The sequence below is a fragment of the Mirounga angustirostris genome, unplaced genomic scaffold (assembly GCF_029215605.1).
Source record: "Mirounga angustirostris isolate CCGP_5_RB_7025 unplaced genomic scaffold, mMirAng1.0.hap1 SCAF_13, whole genome shotgun sequence".
Classification (NCBI taxonomy): Eukaryota; Metazoa; Chordata; class Mammalia; order Carnivora; family Phocidae; genus Mirounga; species Mirounga angustirostris.
In genome coordinates this window covers 62514180-62532381 of record NW_026991721.1, presented here as the reverse complement: position 1 = coordinate 62532381, position 18202 = coordinate 62514180, and the positions used below count along the sequence as shown (strand labels likewise).

Here is an 18202-nt window from a genome sequence, read left to right as displayed (position 1 = left end):
GACATTTGAAGTCCGTCCTAGATGCTCTTAATAATCTTGCAAGATATACCAGAGAATTCTTGAGTACTGTCTAATAATTGATTTGAATTAATTATGTCTTGGGGATAGAGGATGAGGAACATAGTGCCAGTGACCATATTCTTCAATTTATGATGATTAATTTATTAACTCTGATTTATTCACTGCATATTAACTGGAAGGTAAAAGGTGTTTAAAAAAAGATATGCAGTCAGAATTACTGAAATAAAAGATGCCAAAAATCAAAGCTTCAACAAATTATCATTATCATGTTTCTTATATTAAAAATATAATCTATTTTATCCACTAATAATGTGAACATAGGCATAAATAGTATTTAGTTCATATTTTTAAAAGGTATATAAGGGCTAAAATTAGGAAAATGAAATAGGCAGGATGAATATATACTAAAATTCAAGTTGGTCATGTACATAGCATACTGCCTTTTTCTAAGCTTGACCTCTTTGGATGCTTTGACTTGTCTCATTGTTGGATTTCTTCTTTTCCCTTTCCCTTTCCCTCTGTTCTATTTGTCCTTTAAGTTCCAGCTCACTGCTGTGGGCCTCACTGATTTCCCTTCTCAGAGTTTCTCAAGCACTTTAAATATGAACTTCAAAGTGTTACAGTATTGTTGTGCACTTATTGCTGTTATTTCACCTGTGTTGGTTTTAGCACTTAAGCTAGAATATAAATTTCCTGACACAAAGAACTGCACCTTATCCTTCTGTGACACCTGCTATGTGGCCAACCATTTAGTAAGTGTTTAATAAATAAACATACTGATACGTTACTATTTACTTTTTAAAACTTTAAACTTTTTGTTATAAAGATAGTACAAGAGTAAACATTTTAGCAAATTATTTTTCACAAATATGTGTATATTTTTATGTGGTATATGTCAACCATAATCCCATGACCCAAAGACAAGTGCTAAGAAAAATGCTTATTTTTTTGGAGTATAACCTTCCAGGCCTTTTCTCCTCCATATTAAAAATGTAAACATATTTAACACTATATACTGTTTACTACTTTTTAAACTTGTCGAATTTAGTATATTCCTATGTCATGTTTATGGTTACCTTTAAATTGTTTTTATAGCCATTTGTTGCTTTTTTTAAAATTGATATATAATTGACTTTATTATAGCCATTATTTCTAAACAGAGCTTTAACTTCTTGTCCTGTTCTTATAATAATGGAAAAAACACTTACTGAAAGAGGAATGGAACTCACATTTATTGAGCCTTTAAAATACGCAAGGCATATTGCCTCCTGATTACTACCCATTCCTTTCTTCCATCTCCAGCCCCAATCTGTGTCCTCTTTAGTTTTCTAAACTCAATAAATGTCATTACTGTCCATCCATGTGTTCAAACAAAAAACTTAGAGTTACCACTTATCCTCCCTTTCTTTCATCCTGCACATTCTAGCCATCAGCAAATCCTGTCAATCCTACTTCCAGATTGAATCCTTAATCATCTACTTTTCTTCTCTCTCCTGTTACTACTCTACTGTACATCTTGCCTGAACTACAAGGCTTCTAACAATGCCTTCCTCTTTCTACTTTTGCAATCTATTCTCCATTCAACATTAGAGTGATTTTTTTCAAAACAGAAGTGAGATTAGCCTCCTTGCTTAAAACTCTTCAACAAACAATTTAATAAAAAATGCACAGGGCGTGTGCCAGGGTGGCTCAGTTTGGTTAAGGGGCTTACTCTTGATTACGGCTCAGGTCATGATCTCAGGGTCCTAGGATCGATTTCTGCATTGGGCTCTGCACTCAGCAGGGAGTCTGCTTCAGGATTCTCTCTTTCCCTCTGCACCCCCTCCCTTGCTTGCACACACTCTCTCTCAAATAAATAAATCTTTAAAAAAAAAATGCACAGAGGAACTAAATAGTCTTTTTCCCAAAGAAGACATACAGATGGCCAACAGACACATGAAAAGATGCTCAACATCGCTCATCATCAGGGAAATGCAAATCAAAACCACAATGAGATATCACCTTACATCTCTCAGAATGGCTAAAATCAAAAAGACAAGAAATGTGTTGGCAAGGATATGGGAAAAAAGGAATCTTTGTGCACTATTAGTAGGAATGTAAACTGGTATAGCCACTGTGGAAAATAGTATGGAGGTCTCTCAAAAAGTTAAAAAGAGAAATTAAAATTAAAAAGAGGAATACCGTATGATCCAGTAATTCCACTACTGGGTATTTACCCAAAGAAAATGAAAACACTAATTTGAAAAGAGATATGCACCTTTATTTTTACTGCAGCATCATTTACAATAGCCAAGATATGGAAGCAACCTAAGTGTACATCAAGAAACAAATGGATAAGGAAGATATTCCAAATATATAGTGGAATATCACAGTCATAATAAAGGACGAGATCATGCCATTTGCAACAACCTGGATGGACCTAGAGGGTATTATGCTAAGTGAAATAAGTCAGACTGAGAAAGACAAATATCATATGATTTCACTGTTGTGGATCTAAAAAACAAAACATTAATAAGCAAACAAAAAGCAGAATCAGACCTGTAAATACAGAAAACAAAATGATGGTTGCCAGAGGAAAGGGGGTGGGAGGATGGGCAAAATGGGTGAAGGGGACTTCAAGTTATGGAATAAATAAATCACAGGAATAAAAGTCACAGCACAGGGAATATAGTCAATGATATTGTAATAGTGTTGTATGGTGACAGATGGTAGCTACATTTGTGGTGAGCAATAGTTTTCTTCATAACTACTTAGGTTTTATATATTCTGGCTGCTTTTGTGTTTCTTAAAATATACCAAACTCCTTCTTATCTTAGGTCCTTTGCATTTGCCTGTGTTTCTGTCTCAATTGTGCTGTCCTGAGATTTCAAGAGACTAGTTGCTAGTCTTGCAGATGTCAGCTCCAACTTCACCTTCTCAGAGAGGCTTTCTTTGACCTCCCTTGCTCTATTTGTCTCCCCAGTCACTCTCCATTGTTCTTTTTTTTTTTAATCTCCATAGGACTTAACACAAAGGACTTATTTTGCTCATTTGTTTATTCATCTTTTCATTTGGTCTCCCCTACCAGAATGTGTGCTTCGTAAGAGCAGGGGCTCTGTCACTACTGTAGCCTTAGTGCTTGGCACTTGGTGGACACCCAGTAAGATACGTTAAATGCGCAAACAAGTTTACATATCACTAATAATTTTTTATAGTTTATATGCCAACATTGTAACCTCTCAATCTCTATTTGCTTGTCCTTTGAGAAGTTTGAATTAGATGTTTTTCTAAGGTCCCTTTTAAAAAGCTTTTCACAGACCAGTCTCTGGATTCAGACCTTAGTTCTAGAAGTTTACTAGAAGTGTAACTTTGGGTAAATTACTTTACCTCTTGCTATGTAAATTTTTCCACCATGGGTAAGTCATGAAAATAGCACCTACTTGAGAGGGTTGTTGGAAGGGTTTAATAAGATAATGCACTTACATCTACAAAAATATAGACCTATAGGAAGAATATAGATCTTTGTCTCTTTGGTTGACTTCTAAATCCCCATCACTTGCAACCATGTCAACATATAGTAGGTGTTCAATAAAGGTTTTATTTGCTTCAATTTTTATTATGGAAATTCTTAAACATATAGAAAATTAAGTGACTAATTTAATGAACTCCATTACACTGTATCCACCTTTAAAAATTAAAAAAAATAAAAATTACCAGCATTTGTCAATCTTTTAAAATCTAAATCCTTGATTTTTTTTTTTTAGGGGTAGGCATTTTAATGTAAACCCCAGACACCATATTTCCCCTATAGATATTTTAGTATGTGTCTCTAACTGATAAGGGCTTTTTTACATATCATTCTACCATTATAATATTTAACAAAATTAATTATGACTTTGAATAGTTCCTTAATATCATCTGATATCCAACTTATTGTCTCAAAAATGTCTTGGTTTATTTAAATCAGAATCCAGATAAGGTATATTACATTGTAATGTTGGTATTCCTTAAATTTCTTCTGTAACAGTCCCACTCTTGGGACTGTGGTGGAGAAACTGGGTCATTTGTCCTATGGGATGCCCTACATGCTAGATTTGGCTGATTAATTCCCCATATTATTATTTAACTTGTACCTCTATTTGACATATTTTCCATAAAGTGATAATTAGATTTAGAGGCTTGATTAATCAGATTCACATTCAAATTTTAAAGCAAGACTATTTCAAAGATTGTGCTATACTTCCTATCAAGAGGAACTTAATTTCTGGTTGCTCTATTTTTAGTAATATCAAGATTGATTTGTGGGTATGAAGTAGTGCCATCCTTCACTTAATGGTTTTATTATCTATTGATGATCCTTGCCTAAATACATTATTTCAATAGGAATTGCAAAAAGGTAACTTCCTCATTCTGTTATTCCTTCTGCATTTATTAACAGTGAAATTCATCTATAAAATAGAACTTTTATCAACTACACTTCAATATAAAATATAGTAAATTTAATTACTTACTCCTTTTTTTAAAAAAATATTCAAAATAGTAGATTAGTACCCTAGCAATCATCACTAGTGACCACTTAAAAAAATTGTCATTATGGACTCATGCATTTTTGTGTGTTTGAGGAGTTTCAGTCAACTGCAATTTTTATTCATTTTGAATAAACTGAATGTTTCTGTTATTCCTTGACACAATAAGATGAATAGGTTCATTTTGTACATTTTTCTGACCCAGATATAGAATGTCATTTCTCCAAGGAGTTCTGGTTTCCTGTACTGGAAGATAGTATTTAATAAAATTTTATTGTATGAATGAATTAATTAACACTGATATGATGCTTAGTATAGCATAGAGTATATGTTAGTTGTTATTTTCTTTTCTGTTTTCATATTAATTAGTCTTGAGCAGTGATTCTCAAAGTGTGGTCCCTGAACCAGCAGTATCAGCATCACTGGGTAACTTGTTAGAATGTAAATCCCCATCTCAGACCTACTAATCAGAAATACTAGGGATGGGACATAGAAATCTGTTTTAACAAGCCCTGCATGGTTTGATGCACACTAAAGTTTGAGAACTGTTGATCAAGAGTAGAAATTCCTAACTCATTTAGTGAGAAGGGACCACAAATACGCTAAATATTTTCCTGGGGTAGCTGTGCAGTACCCTAGCTCCCAGCAGCCTTGTCTGTTTTCTCATCTTTTCAGATATTACCTTACTTTATGAAATATGAGAATTAATGAACCAGATATCAACTAGAATAATCTATTTATGAAGTATTCTGTTTACCTAGCCTTGTAAGGATATAGAACCTATGAACATAAACATACTTCAGTTTCACACATTTTGTATTTTAAAATAGCTTATGATAGCCTTTTCCAATGTATATTCCATAGGGCACTAGATCCTCTAAATGTTCTGTAATAAAGAGGTTTCACTGGTCCAGTAAGTTTGAGAAATATTTTATATCTCCTTTGCTTAGCATTGCACAAACAATATTTGCATATCAAAGCCTGAGAAACCCTGCAGTTAAGAAACCTGTTTAACTTGGCTTTAACTTACTGTTTCCAAAATTCTTTGATTAGAAGACCTTTTTGCTAAGTAGTATTTATTAGCTTTCAGCAGAAAACACTTTGGGAAATGCTGCCTTAGTATATCTTAAAAGAATAATAATTTATGGACTATGTGCCACTTAAAAATAGGAAGCTTTCTGGGTGAAAATATAGTAGCTCTACAAATGAATTTGTTCTACCTTCAGAATACTGTAGAACCCAGGAGCTGTTGAAGGGGGAAAATATCTGGATATTGTCTTTGCTAAAGGTAAATTCAGTTCTGAACTGAAGACTGGTGGCCTGATTTGTCTGAAGGCTTGTTATCCTAGTATGTATATTTCTCATGTAGTCATTATTTTCTAGACCGATGCAAGGAAAAACCAGGTTTTATCATGTGGACATGTCAACATGATTAACAAGAAACAAAGTAGCTTTTCAGGGAGAATTATAGACCTTACAGAATTTTGCAACTACTTAGACTCTTTTATTTGCAATATTGGAAAATTTGAAAGTCCTTAAATTGCGTAATAGGCAATTTTATATAGTGGTGCGCTGTAATAAATTGCTTGTACTTCAAAAGCGAAATGTAGAACTGGTAATTTTTTACTTGTAATTCCTTTTATCCTCTTTTTTTTTTTTTAAGACATTATTTGAGAGAGAGCGAGAGAGAGCACGAGCTGGGGGGAGGGACAGAGGGAGAGGGAGATACAGGCTCTATTCCAGGACCCTGGGATCATGACCTGAGCTGAAAGCAGAGGCTTAACCGACTGAGCCACCCAGGTGCTCTCCTTTTATCCTCCTTTTTAACCAGAATGTTTAAAGAAATATTGTAAGAAGAGTTTTAGCATGAAATAACATTGTTGAAAATGAGCTTGGCACAGAGATGATATTGGATTCAACAAGTCTTTTCAAGGTAGAAAAGACAGGAATCAAGCATCAAGAATGCAATAAAGATGAGGTTGACAGATTCAGCCTGAGTGACAGGACAAACTTCCTGAATATTATGCCTAAGGAGTCAGCTCATAAAATCAGTAATATAATAATTCTTAGCATTTTTGTCTCAGGATATGTTTAAAGGGCAATAGTATTTTTGGGGCAGTACTAATATGGTGAGTACTAATCTATCCCATATTATTGAAGCGCAGAGACTGTGACCTACATAGAATGTAAACTACATAGAAGCTGAGAATTCCACTAGCACATGTAGTCCACAGTAATAATGGGCAGAAAAAAAAATCTATAAATGGGCAAATTGTGGCATGTGCTTGTGATAGGTACAAGGGATAAGGTAACTTTGTGAGACAATTCAGTGGAGTGTTTAAGATAAACTTATATCTTTAAAAAAAAGATAAATTTGTATCCTTAATGGGACCTACTAGAATTAGGAATAATCTTAGGTTAGAAAAAGAGTTGCAGATGTTGTTCGGTGAGATAAAATATGTGAAAATGTTTTCTGCTATAAAATACTAAATTTCCGGGCTTCTGGGTGGCTCAGTCCATTAAGTGTCTGCCTTCAGATCAGGTCATGATCCCCGGATCCTGGGATCCAGCTCCACATCAGGCTCCCTGCTCAGCGGGAGCCTGCTTCTCCCTCTCCCTCTGCTGCTTGTGTTCTCTCACTTGCTCACTCGCTGTCTCTCTCTCAAATGAATAAATAAAATCTTTAAAAAAATATTAAATTTCAAAGCATTATTATAACATCTATTACATTCATAGCCTATGTTTTAAATTTCCTGCTTATTTTTGGGCACCTGGGTGGCTCAGTCGTTAAGCGTCTGCCTTCGGCTCAGGTCATGATCCCAGGGTCCTGGGATCGAGTCCCACCGGGCTCCCTGCTCAGCGGGAAGCCTGCTTCTCCCTCTCCCACTCCCCCTGCTTGTGTTCCTGCTCTCACTATCTCTCTCTCTGTCAAATAAATAAATAAGATCTTTAAAAAAATAAAATAAATTTCCTGCTTATTTTTAATTTTCTCCTATTTTTTTTTTTGTAAAGATTTTATTTATTTATTTAATTGACAGAGAGAGACAGAGAAAGAGGGAACACAAGCAGGGGGCAGTGGAAGAGGGAGAAGCAGGCTTCCTGCTGAGCAGGGACCCTGATGCAGGGCTCGATCCTAGGACCCTGGAATCATGACCTGAGCTGAAAGCAGTCGCTTAACCAACTGAGCCACCCAGGCGCCCCAAGTTTCTCATATCTTTTCAATATGTGAAAATCTATCATTGTAAAACACAAACCAAATAAAGCCAGTATCATTACATAATTGTTACAGAAAAACTGTTCTAGCAGGTAGAGAGAAGAGGCAGTATTCTCTTAGATGATAAATTATTTATAGTAAAATTTTTTTATAGAAAAATTTTTTTATCAAAAATACCACATTACTGTCTCCTGGAAGAAACCTTATTTTAACCAACAGTTTTTGGATTAAAAAAATTTTTTTTATCATAGTACTACATTTTGCTTTGAAAAGAGGAGTATGAATTTTCTCTAAACTTGTGACATTGTATTCTTGTAGGAGAGCTGTTGGAATTAAGAATAACAACATCTTATGATTTATAGTACATTTACAAAGTAAAAGCCTCTGTAATAAAAAGTGATGTAAATAAAAATGGAATTGCTTTTACTTAATACTGATTTACATTATATTTGACCTTTTTTCTTTTTTGTTAATAACTCTTTCATTTAGTGAATACTTAGTTAAAGAATAGCTTTAAGAAATGACCAATGCGGGTGCCTGGGTGACTCAGTCGTTAAGCGTCTGCCTTCAGCTCAGGTCATGATCCCAGGGTCCTGGGATCGAGTCCCACATCGGGCTCCCTGTTCGGCAGGAAGCCTGCTTCTCCCTCTCCCACTCCCGCCTGCTTGTGTTCCTGCTCTCGCTGTCTCTCTCTGTCAAATAAATAAAATCTTTAAAAAAAAAAAAAAAAGAAATGACCAATGCAGGGCGCCTAGGTGGCTCAGTCGGTTAAGCATCTGCCTTCAGTCAGATTATGATCCCAGGGTCCTGGGATTGAGCCCCACGTTGGGCTCCCTGCTCAGTGGGGAATCTGCTTCTCCCTCTGCCTTTCTCCCCCCACTTGTGCTCGCTCTCTCTCAAATAAATAAATAAAATCTTAAAAAAAAAAAAAAAAAAGGAAATGACCAATGCATTCTATTTTGTGTTTTGGTCCAAGTAGGTGAATAGTCATTTATTTGAAATGGTTATCTCCTTAGTCAAGCTGGCTTCTAATGGTACTCTAGGGCATTTATCACAGTCTCATAAAATGGATAGCTTTATCTCTTTGAGGAATTTTAGTCATTCTTTTGTCATTTCAGATTTGTTAGTAATCCGTGAAGAATCATTATGTGTGGACATCTTTGGCAAATTTATATTCATCACATTTTTATTATTTCTAAGGATTTCAAAAACCAACCTTTTAGCTTTTGCTTTGTAACAAATGAAAATCTTTCAAGAGCATAGGGACCTTATGACACATATAAAAAGTAAATAGATAGTTCCCTTCGGATATGTGCATTCCATAGACATCTAATACTTGGTTATAGGTCACTGTACTAGAAAATATACAGGCTCCAAAGGAGATAGAAAATATAGTTCTTGGCCTCTATGAGTAGGGGAAAAAAGACTTCCCTTAGTAAAATACCCAGAAAACTATTCCAAGAAAATTCATTCCTGCATGTATGCAGTGAACAAATATTCAGAAAGTATCAACTATGTGCCCAGCTCTTGTTTTAGGAACTGGGAAATTACCAGTGAGCAAGACAGAAATCCTGGTCTTTCCAGAGCATATTCTAATGGAAGAGACAGACAAACAAAAAACAAGTGAAATGGGTAGTATGTTGGGTGGTAACAAGTGCCATGGAGAAATACAAAGCAAGGAAAGAGGATAGGGAATGTTAGGAAATTGCAATTTTATTTTATTATTTATTTTTTTAAAAAAGATATTTATTTATTTGAGAGCAAGCTAGAGAGAGAGAGTGTGTGCAAGCACAAGCAGGGGTTAGGGGCAGAGGGAGAAGCAGATTCCCACGGAGCAGGGAGCGGGGATGTTGGGCTTGATCCCAGGACCCCGGGATCATGACCTGAGCCAAAGGCAGACACTTAACCGACTGAGCCACCCAGGTGCCCCGGAATTGTAATTTTAAATAGGGTGCCAGCAAAGGCTTAACAGCAGAAGTCACTTGAATGAAGACCTAATGGAAGTGAGGGAATTCATCATTAGAATATCTGTGAAAAGAGTATTCTAGGGAAAGGAATAACAAACAGTGGTTAGCTGGGAGCATGTCCAGCATGTTTGAGAGCAACAAGGAAGTAAAATGGGGCTAAAGAGGAATAGGAGAGACTGAAGGAGACTGTTAAAATAATCCAGCCAAGCAAGCAATGATGGTGGCTCATAGTATTGTGGTAGGAGTGGACATGGTAAGCAGTCAGGATTTGCTGACAGTTTGGATATGGAATATGAGCGAGGAATCAGGGTTTTTGATCAGCCAAATGGAAAAGAGCATTTCCATGAACTGAGATTGAAAATATTGTGGGAGGAATGGAGTTCAGGGAGAAAGACTGGAGCTATGTTTTGGATATGTTTAAGATACCTGTTAGTCATCTAAGTGGAGCTGTCAAGCAGGCAGTTGGATATGGCGTTTTGTGGCATTTTGAGGAGAGGTTTGGTGGGAGAAATGAGTTTGAAGATAAATGATACGTTGGTGAACTGTGCTGAGAAGTAAGACTAGGAGAAAAATGAATAAAGGAAAGGCTTCAGGAGGGAAGATAGACTTTTGAGCTGGAACTTTGATTAATGGAAAAGAAAGAGAAGAGGATTCTAGTTAGGGAAAATGTCCTGGCATCTTAGAATATCATCTAGAGATAAATCTGAATGCTTTACTACCTTGTCTTTTTTTTTTTTTACCTTAAAAGTTTTATAGTGTATCATAAAGTATTATGGAACAGTAAGTACACAGGAAACATTTGTTGACACATAAATGATAATAATAGTTTTCAAAGCTTATTTCATTAATCAGTATTTTTAGTCATTGAAATGTCAGGTATTTTTTATTATAGATGTTTTTATTGTGCTAAAAAATACATGACATAAGATTTGCCATTTTAACCATTATTAAGTGTACTGTTTAGTGGTAGTAAGTATGTTCTGAGACTTAGTTTTGTGTATAAAGATATTTTCTCTTCTCAAAATATCAACATTGTTGCTTATGAGCAAAAGGAATTTAGAGCCAGTTGGGCTTTACTTCTAAGAGCATTGATTATTCTGTAAGCCTTGGAATTCTAAATGATCATCATTTTTGTGATATGAAAGACTGGGACAAGTAGGAAAAAAAAAATTAGTGCCTTACTTCTAAAACAGATCTTTTCTTTCCTTAAAAACCGACTTCCCATTTAAGTGAGTGTCATTTTTAGTTGTTTGGGTATTTGAATGTATCTTCTTTCCTTTTTTTTTTTAAGATTTTATTTATTTATATGACAGAGAGAGACAGCGAGAACAGGAACACAAGCAGGGGGAGTGGGAGAGGGAGAAGCAGGCTTCCCGCTGAGCAGGGAGCCCGATGTGGGACTTGATTCCAGGACCCTGGGATCATGACCTGAGCCGAAGGCAGACGCTTAACGACTGAGCCACCCAGGCGCCCTGAATGTATCTTCTTTACCTTTGATTATCAGTATTTCCCTCAGAAACCAAATGCTCCCATAAAGTTTTGGTTTGTATCTGCAGCATAAGGAGCTTTTCAAAAGTGAAATTAGCATACCTTCCTTTATAATTTTTTTGCCTACTTACTTGCTTCTTAGATTCCTGTCAAAGTATGTGTCTTTATTTTTAGTTTGAGTTTTGTAAATTATATTATAAATTATATTTTATAATTAATTTTGGATTTTGTAAATTATATGAAAATGTGTGATATGTCTTTTTTTTGTGAGTTATAAACCTAGGAAATTCTGTCTGTTGATTACAGTACATCTTTTTCTAGGGAACAAAGAAGGAAGAGATTGAAGGTGAAGTGGAAGTGTCTGGTTTAATTCAGCCCGCAGAAGTGTTTGCTCCCAAAAGCCTGGTGTTGGTATCCAGATTAGATTATCCAGAAATTTTTAGGGTAAAGAACTCATAGTTGTCATTATTGATTTGTATTATTGTGTGAATCTGTTTTGAGTGAACCATGGTAACAAGGTTTTGTATTTAAGATGTCTTTAAATTGATTATGGATTCATCAATAAAATAAATATAGTGTGAACTGAAAAAATGTGTTCATGTTGGATGAAATAAATACCTAAGTTAATGTATTTTTAAACTTATAAGGATATACAGTGTTTGCTTTAAAATAGATCCCATGACTACTGACTCCAAAATTTATGAATCTAAAAATTATTTGATTACCTATAGCAAATTTAAAATGCGTTAGTAATATAACAACTTTGTCTATTTTTATTTACGTTCTTTTTTTTCTTTTTTTATTATGTTATGTTAATCACCATACATTACATCATTAGTTTTTGATGTAGTGTTCCACGATTCATTGTTTGCGTATAACACCCAGTGCTCCATGCAGTACGTGCCGTTCTTTTGAGGAATACCAGGCTCAAGTAAATAGAATGGATATTTGTAATTTGAAATAGTTCTGATTGCCAAGATAGCTTTAGAATATTGCTTACTTCCTGATATTTTCCTTTTTGAGACACTCAGAATTTTCAAATGCAAGAAAAAAATTTTATTTAGTTATAAATACATTTAAGTTTTGAAAGAAGAGGGCTTATTTTTCTTATTTCAGTTGCTACCTTTAATAATAGTAATGTTGATTATTGTCCAAAATCACAGATCTCTTTGGAAAGTATAAAATATACCTTAACATTTCACAAGGACTTGGAAATTTCTGGAAAACTTTTCCATATTGTTGAGATTATGTATATTCTAGAAAAATTAACTTCATGTCAAGATTTCAATAACAATGGGTAACTTCTAACAAATACTAATTTTTTAGAGTCACAAATTTTAATAAACTGAAACATTCATAAAGATTGTATTTTGTCTTTCACTTTACTGCCTACCTTCTTCTGAGCATAAAGTTTTTACATATCTTGTCTCTATTTTGCTAACCTCTGTAATAAGTCACAAAATTTTTCTGTATAACAAATGTTCTAAGAACCACAAAAATATAAAATTTTTAAATTTTTATCTTGAAATTTGAAGTTTTGCAAAGTAAGAGACAAAATAGTTTTAAAGCCCTACAAATTTGCTAAAGTGGTTATCTGAGCACAAGCACCTGTTTTACAAATTATAGATTTCTGCTTTTTATAAACTCATCTCAAAAGCTCATTTAGAGCTTCTGGTTAAGGAAGAAAATTTAATAAACTTAATAACATTTGCTGCTTAAAATTTATTCTGTGGTCATTGTAGAATATACTTTACTGGCTTCAAAGGGAAGTTTCCTAGGAGGAGATGTCACAGCAATTTATTTTCAATGTTTACTTTCTCCATGAAAAAACTACATGCATCTTCTCTTTGCAGGCTTGCCTAGGTTTGATCTACACTGTGTATGTGGACAGTCTGAATGTCTCCTTGGAAAGTCTCATTGCAAACCTGTGTGCATGCCTTGTCCCAGCGGCTGGAGGGTCTCAGGTAAATAGAATGAAAAGGGAGATGAAGAGGGCCTGTTCCTCTTTTCTTCTCCTCCAGTTAATTTAATTTATGAAGAAAAGAAAAAAAAAGAATTCCTTAAATATTTTCATTTTAAAGAGGATCTTAGTTAAGCATTGTCCCTATGGTCTGCCTTCTAGAGACCCAAGATTCCATTCTTTTCTTAGGTCATGAGGTTAATTTTAACTCAGGGTTCACCTTTCACATAGCATAATTAGAAGTCATATTTTGTGTAACTTGAACTCTAGTTTACATTTTCTTGGAAATACACTTTTTTAAGCTGAACATTTAAATGCATTCTTTCTGCCTTTCTTATTCCTCTATGTAGTTATGGCTCATTTTATTAACTTATATAAAAAAATTTTTGAGTGATAAAAATTAGGAGATAACATTAAGAAAAACTCTCAAAATAATTCTTTGTAACACTTATGACTACTTCTGAATAGGTTTATTTATTTATTAATTTCCCTGGATAACAGCAATTATACATGACCCTAAAACCATTTTCTGTCTTTGTAATCTTTAATAGAGTAACTTGCATGTAAGCTTTGAAAGAAGGGTGCTTATTTTTCTAATTTCAGTCTGCTGCCTTTAGCAATAATAATGTTGATGATCATCCAGAATCACAGATTTTTTCCAAAAAGTATAATCTATCCCTTAAATTTCCCAAGGATTTTGTCATATATTTAGCCTTAAAGGAGGACATTAAATTCTTTTACTGAAATAAAACTTTTTCAAAGTGGTCATGGGTTTTTCATCCTGTTTGTCTAAAGATTTTCATTTTCGTCTTTGAAGTAGAAAAATAAGAACCTCAACTTCTGTGTCTCAATGTTTCTAGGGGACCATACTTAAAAATAAAAAATAAAAAAGACTCTTCTCCTTAAGCCCTAAAACTGATTAGTTGATCATTTATTTTGCTTATTCTTGTGTAATACTGTAGAAGAGGACAGCCTCCTAAAAATTGCATTGTTTATCCTCCTCAGTCTGACAGAGATGGTACTTCCAGTGAAACTGACATCCATTTTCTTTGCCCTTTGCCTTTTAACTATCTTTTGTCTTACCTGGTATCTTCTGTTATTCTTTAGTTTTTAATCCCTTTTTTTTCCTCCTGCCTCCTCAATCTTCTCCCTCTACTCCAAGGGTAGAATATAAAATGTGAGTTTGGTCACAAATGGTCCTAAACCTGAAAGCAGTGGAATTGTTTCATTGACCTTTATCATGATGGGATTTATGCTGACTTTATTTTGTTGATTTATTTTTTAATTAAAAAAACTTTTTATTGGGACTCCTGGGTGGCTCAGTCAGTTAAGCATCTGCCTTTGGCTCAGGTCATAATCCCAGGGTCCTGAGATCAAGTCTTGCTCAGGGGGGAGCCTGCATCAGGTGTCTTGCTCAGGGAGGAGCCTGCTTCTCCCTCTGCCTGCCGCGACCCCTGCATGTGCTCTCTCTCTCTCTCTCTCTCTCTGACAAATAAGTGAAAGAAAAAAAAAAGAAAAAAATAAGAACTTCTTACAAATATTACATCTGTGGTTCATATTATATAGTTTTTGTTTCTCCAAGTTTTATTACATATAATTGGCATAAAAATGTTGACTTTAACATTTTATTATTTTTTAGATAAGTATGATTATCAGTGATTTTTGTATCTCATCATTTATTGAATTTCAACTTTCTAATTACTGAATTTTCTTATACCGTGTTCATTTGGGCGCAGTGTAACTTGAATGTTTTCGGTTACATTATTACTCTTGGCATCTGCTAATTGGATCTTATAGGGTTATCACCAACTCTAAATTTGAACTTCAAAGAAATTTTAAAAAATTGAACTTAAAGGGATTTTTTTTTGTCTTAAGAAAATGTCTGAAAAGAAATCATTTATGTTTCTGTGTGTGTTTTTCCTCTATTCTGCAGAAGCTGTTTTCCTTGGGTGCAGGAGATAGACAGCTGATCCAGACTCCTTTGCATGATAGTCTTCCTGTCACAGGCACTAGTGTGGCTCTCCTGTTTCAGCAGTTGGGTATGTTTATTCTCCCATTGTCAGTGTCCTCTTGTGGATTTATTTTAAGCTCATATCACCTGACATGAATCAAGAAAAAAAAACTAATGATTAAATATCTGATATATAAAATACGTAATTATGTGGGTTCTAGTCTTAAATGGTACTTATTCTTTTTAAAAAATTTTTAACTCTGACCTCTTTTGCTCTGGAGTCAATTAGACATATAGAAAATAGGCAGATTTTCTTTATGCTTTAAAAGATGAATAGATAGTATATTTTGCTTTTCCTAAGATGAATTAGTTTTGTAGAAACCTTGTCAAATGGAACAAAAAGTCCTGTCCTTCTAATCCATGATCTGGATCAGAACTTTATCTCCAATTTTCTAGCAATGGAAAGGCTGAAGAATTGCAGGGGGACACCGGAAAGTGCATTCTGTCCATCGGACAGCTTGTCCTTCGTTTAAGGAATAGTATATAACTTTAGAGTGAAGATGTTTCTGATCAGGGCTGCCAGAGATTCCCATTTACTTTACCTCTTACTTGTGCTTTATATGTGCCTGCATATGAGTGTCCCATTCTCTTTGATCCAATCTTTGTCAGTGTTCTCCATCTGTCTTTGTCTTTTTTTTTTTAAATATCTTATTTATTTATTTATTTATTTATTCTTATGTTAATCCCCATACATTACATCATTAGTTCTAGATGAAGTGTTCCATGATTCATTGTTTGTGCATAACACCCAGTGCTCCATGCAGAATGTGCCCTCCTCAATACCCACCACCAGGCTAACCCATCCTCCCACCCTGTCTTTGTCTTTTTTAAGTTACATTGAAACCTTCTCTTCCCTAGGGCTCATATTCTCCATGGAATTACTAGTTCCTTACACAAAACTTCTACCCTCTTGTTTCCCTTCTGTCTCATGTTGAATTTTGCTTCTAGCTCAGCACTCTAATTTGTCACTCCTTTTTCATTAATGGCCCCATCCTTATTCTTCTGCTGTGACTTCAGTTGTCAAATTTAGAAAGCCTCAGAAGAAATTAATGTAAATATACAGTTTTATAGTATCCTAATAAAGATTGATGGTGATACCAATCCCAAAGTAGTAGTTTCCCCCCCATTATATCAGGAGTTCAAACACTAAAAAATTACCTATCCTTTCTTCTTTCCCCTCCGAAATATTCTACTACTCACTGAGTCATTTCAACTAAGTCCTAATTTAATTAAAGCTATTTTTTTCTTAATATGTGAAACAGATAAACTCTCCCTGGTGGTGGTTCTCTAAAGACTATCTTGTTGATTAAATACTTTCCATAAACTTTTAGAAATAATTTTAGGGAGTTCATGGGTTATCTGCAGCCTGTCCATGGTCCCTACTAACCATTGACTTAGTTGATTTTAGCCAAGCACTATTCACGTGACTTTTTTACTTTTAGAAGAGGCTATATACCCCATACAAGGGTCAGTCAAAACAAAGATTTACCATTAAGAGGAACAAAAATAATGACACAAAGTAATCTACCTTTTATCTTAATGAGTGCTTTATAAGCCTGTTATTTTTTTGAGTTTTTATAATGATTTGACAAGGGGGAGGGAAGGGATGTTACTGGCATTTAGTGCCCAGGACTAGGGCTATTAAACATCTGTCATGCATGATGTATGTGTACCAGAGAGTTTTTACCTCAGAAACACCGGTAGCACGCCCACTGAGAAAAACTACTGTAGATAAAGTATAAATATATAAAACCTGGACCTTTCTTCAAGTAACAGTGGTCTATATAATTTAGACTAACCCTCTTAACAAAGACTACTTGAAAAACTATGTAAATATAAACATCATCTATTTGAAAGCATCAGAGGCAGTAAAGATACTAAAGGAAACTTAGAGAAGTGAGCCAGACATTTGGGACCAGTTTTTCCCAGAGCATCTGTTGATTTTGGAAGAAGTAACTGAAAAGCTGATCACAGCAGTATTGCTATCCCATACGGAACGGGAAAACTGAGTTCAGGTTTTACCAAGGGAGATTTCTTTATAAAGCTCTCCTGCTTTGAGTTGGGACTGCAAGGGACCACAACCTAGGAATGAGAAATCACAAGTAAACCACACAAGGTCCCTTGAGGAACTGAAGTGGAACTTGAAATCATTTCAGTTCCCTGAAATGGATTATCGTGATCCTTGGTGCTACTGTCTCTAGCCCTATAGTACAAGTAAAAGTAAATTCCTCTCTGGAACAAGATAACTGTATTCTAGGTCTTCAGTATGTCTACAGAATTTCATATATATATGCCCAGCACTCAATCAAAAATAACCAGAAATATGAGGACTAATCCTATATGAAAGAAATATAGAAGAAACCATAGACAATATAAAAACCCATAGGGGCACCGGAAAATAGTTATCAAATTCACATATTAAAATAATTGTGCTTGGGGCGCCTGGGTGGCTCAGTTGTTAAGCGTCTGCCTTCGGCTCAGGTCATGATCCCAAGGTCCTGGGATCGAGCCCCACATCGGGCTCCCTGCTCAGCAGGAAGCCTGCTTCTCCCCCTCCCACTCCCCCTGCTTGTGTTCCTGCTTTTGCTGTCTCTCTCTGTCAAATAAATAAATAAAATCTTAAAAAAAAAAATAATTGTGCTTAAAATAGTGAAGGAGACAAACAGTCAAGAATGAGAATTTGGGGAGTGACATCAGCAAGATGGCAGCATAAGAAGTCCTAGTCCTTTTCCTTCCACAGAAACATTGCTTTAATGATGATATACTGACCAAAATACCCAAATGAGAATTCCAGAATCTAGCTATGAATGTGCAATACCCCAGATGATCACAAAGCTGAGAACAGACACGTTTTAAAATGGGTAAGAAGAGCAATTTCACTTTACCCTGTCAGCCTCTCCCCTAAGCCAGCAGAGCTCAGTGCTGGGAGAGGACCCCCCGACTTGCAGCTTCTCCTTGGGAGGGAGAAGGAGAACAATGGAGTATGCATGCCTTTTTCTAGCTTTGTGGAGGGCTGCCTGAGGGTGAGACTGTCTC

The 18202-nt window shown here is 35.1% G+C and overlaps 1 protein-coding gene across 3 annotated transcripts in view; it reads left to right on the top strand.

Annotated features, from left to right (window-relative positions):
• SBF2 (SET binding factor 2) overlaps positions 1 to 18202 on the top strand; it is a 472728-nt gene that overhangs the window by 218793 nt on the left and 235733 nt on the right. For all 3 annotated transcript variants that reach the window (XM_045894160.3, XM_045894159.3, XM_045894158.3), the window contains exons 4-6: positions 11517 to 11639; positions 13049 to 13159; positions 15089 to 15194. In XM_045894160.3, coding sequence (XP_045750116.1) covers positions 11517 to 11639; positions 13049 to 13159; positions 15089 to 15194 — 340 coding nt within the window. The remainder of the gene's footprint in view (positions 1 to 11516; positions 11640 to 13048; positions 13160 to 15088; positions 15195 to 18202) is intronic.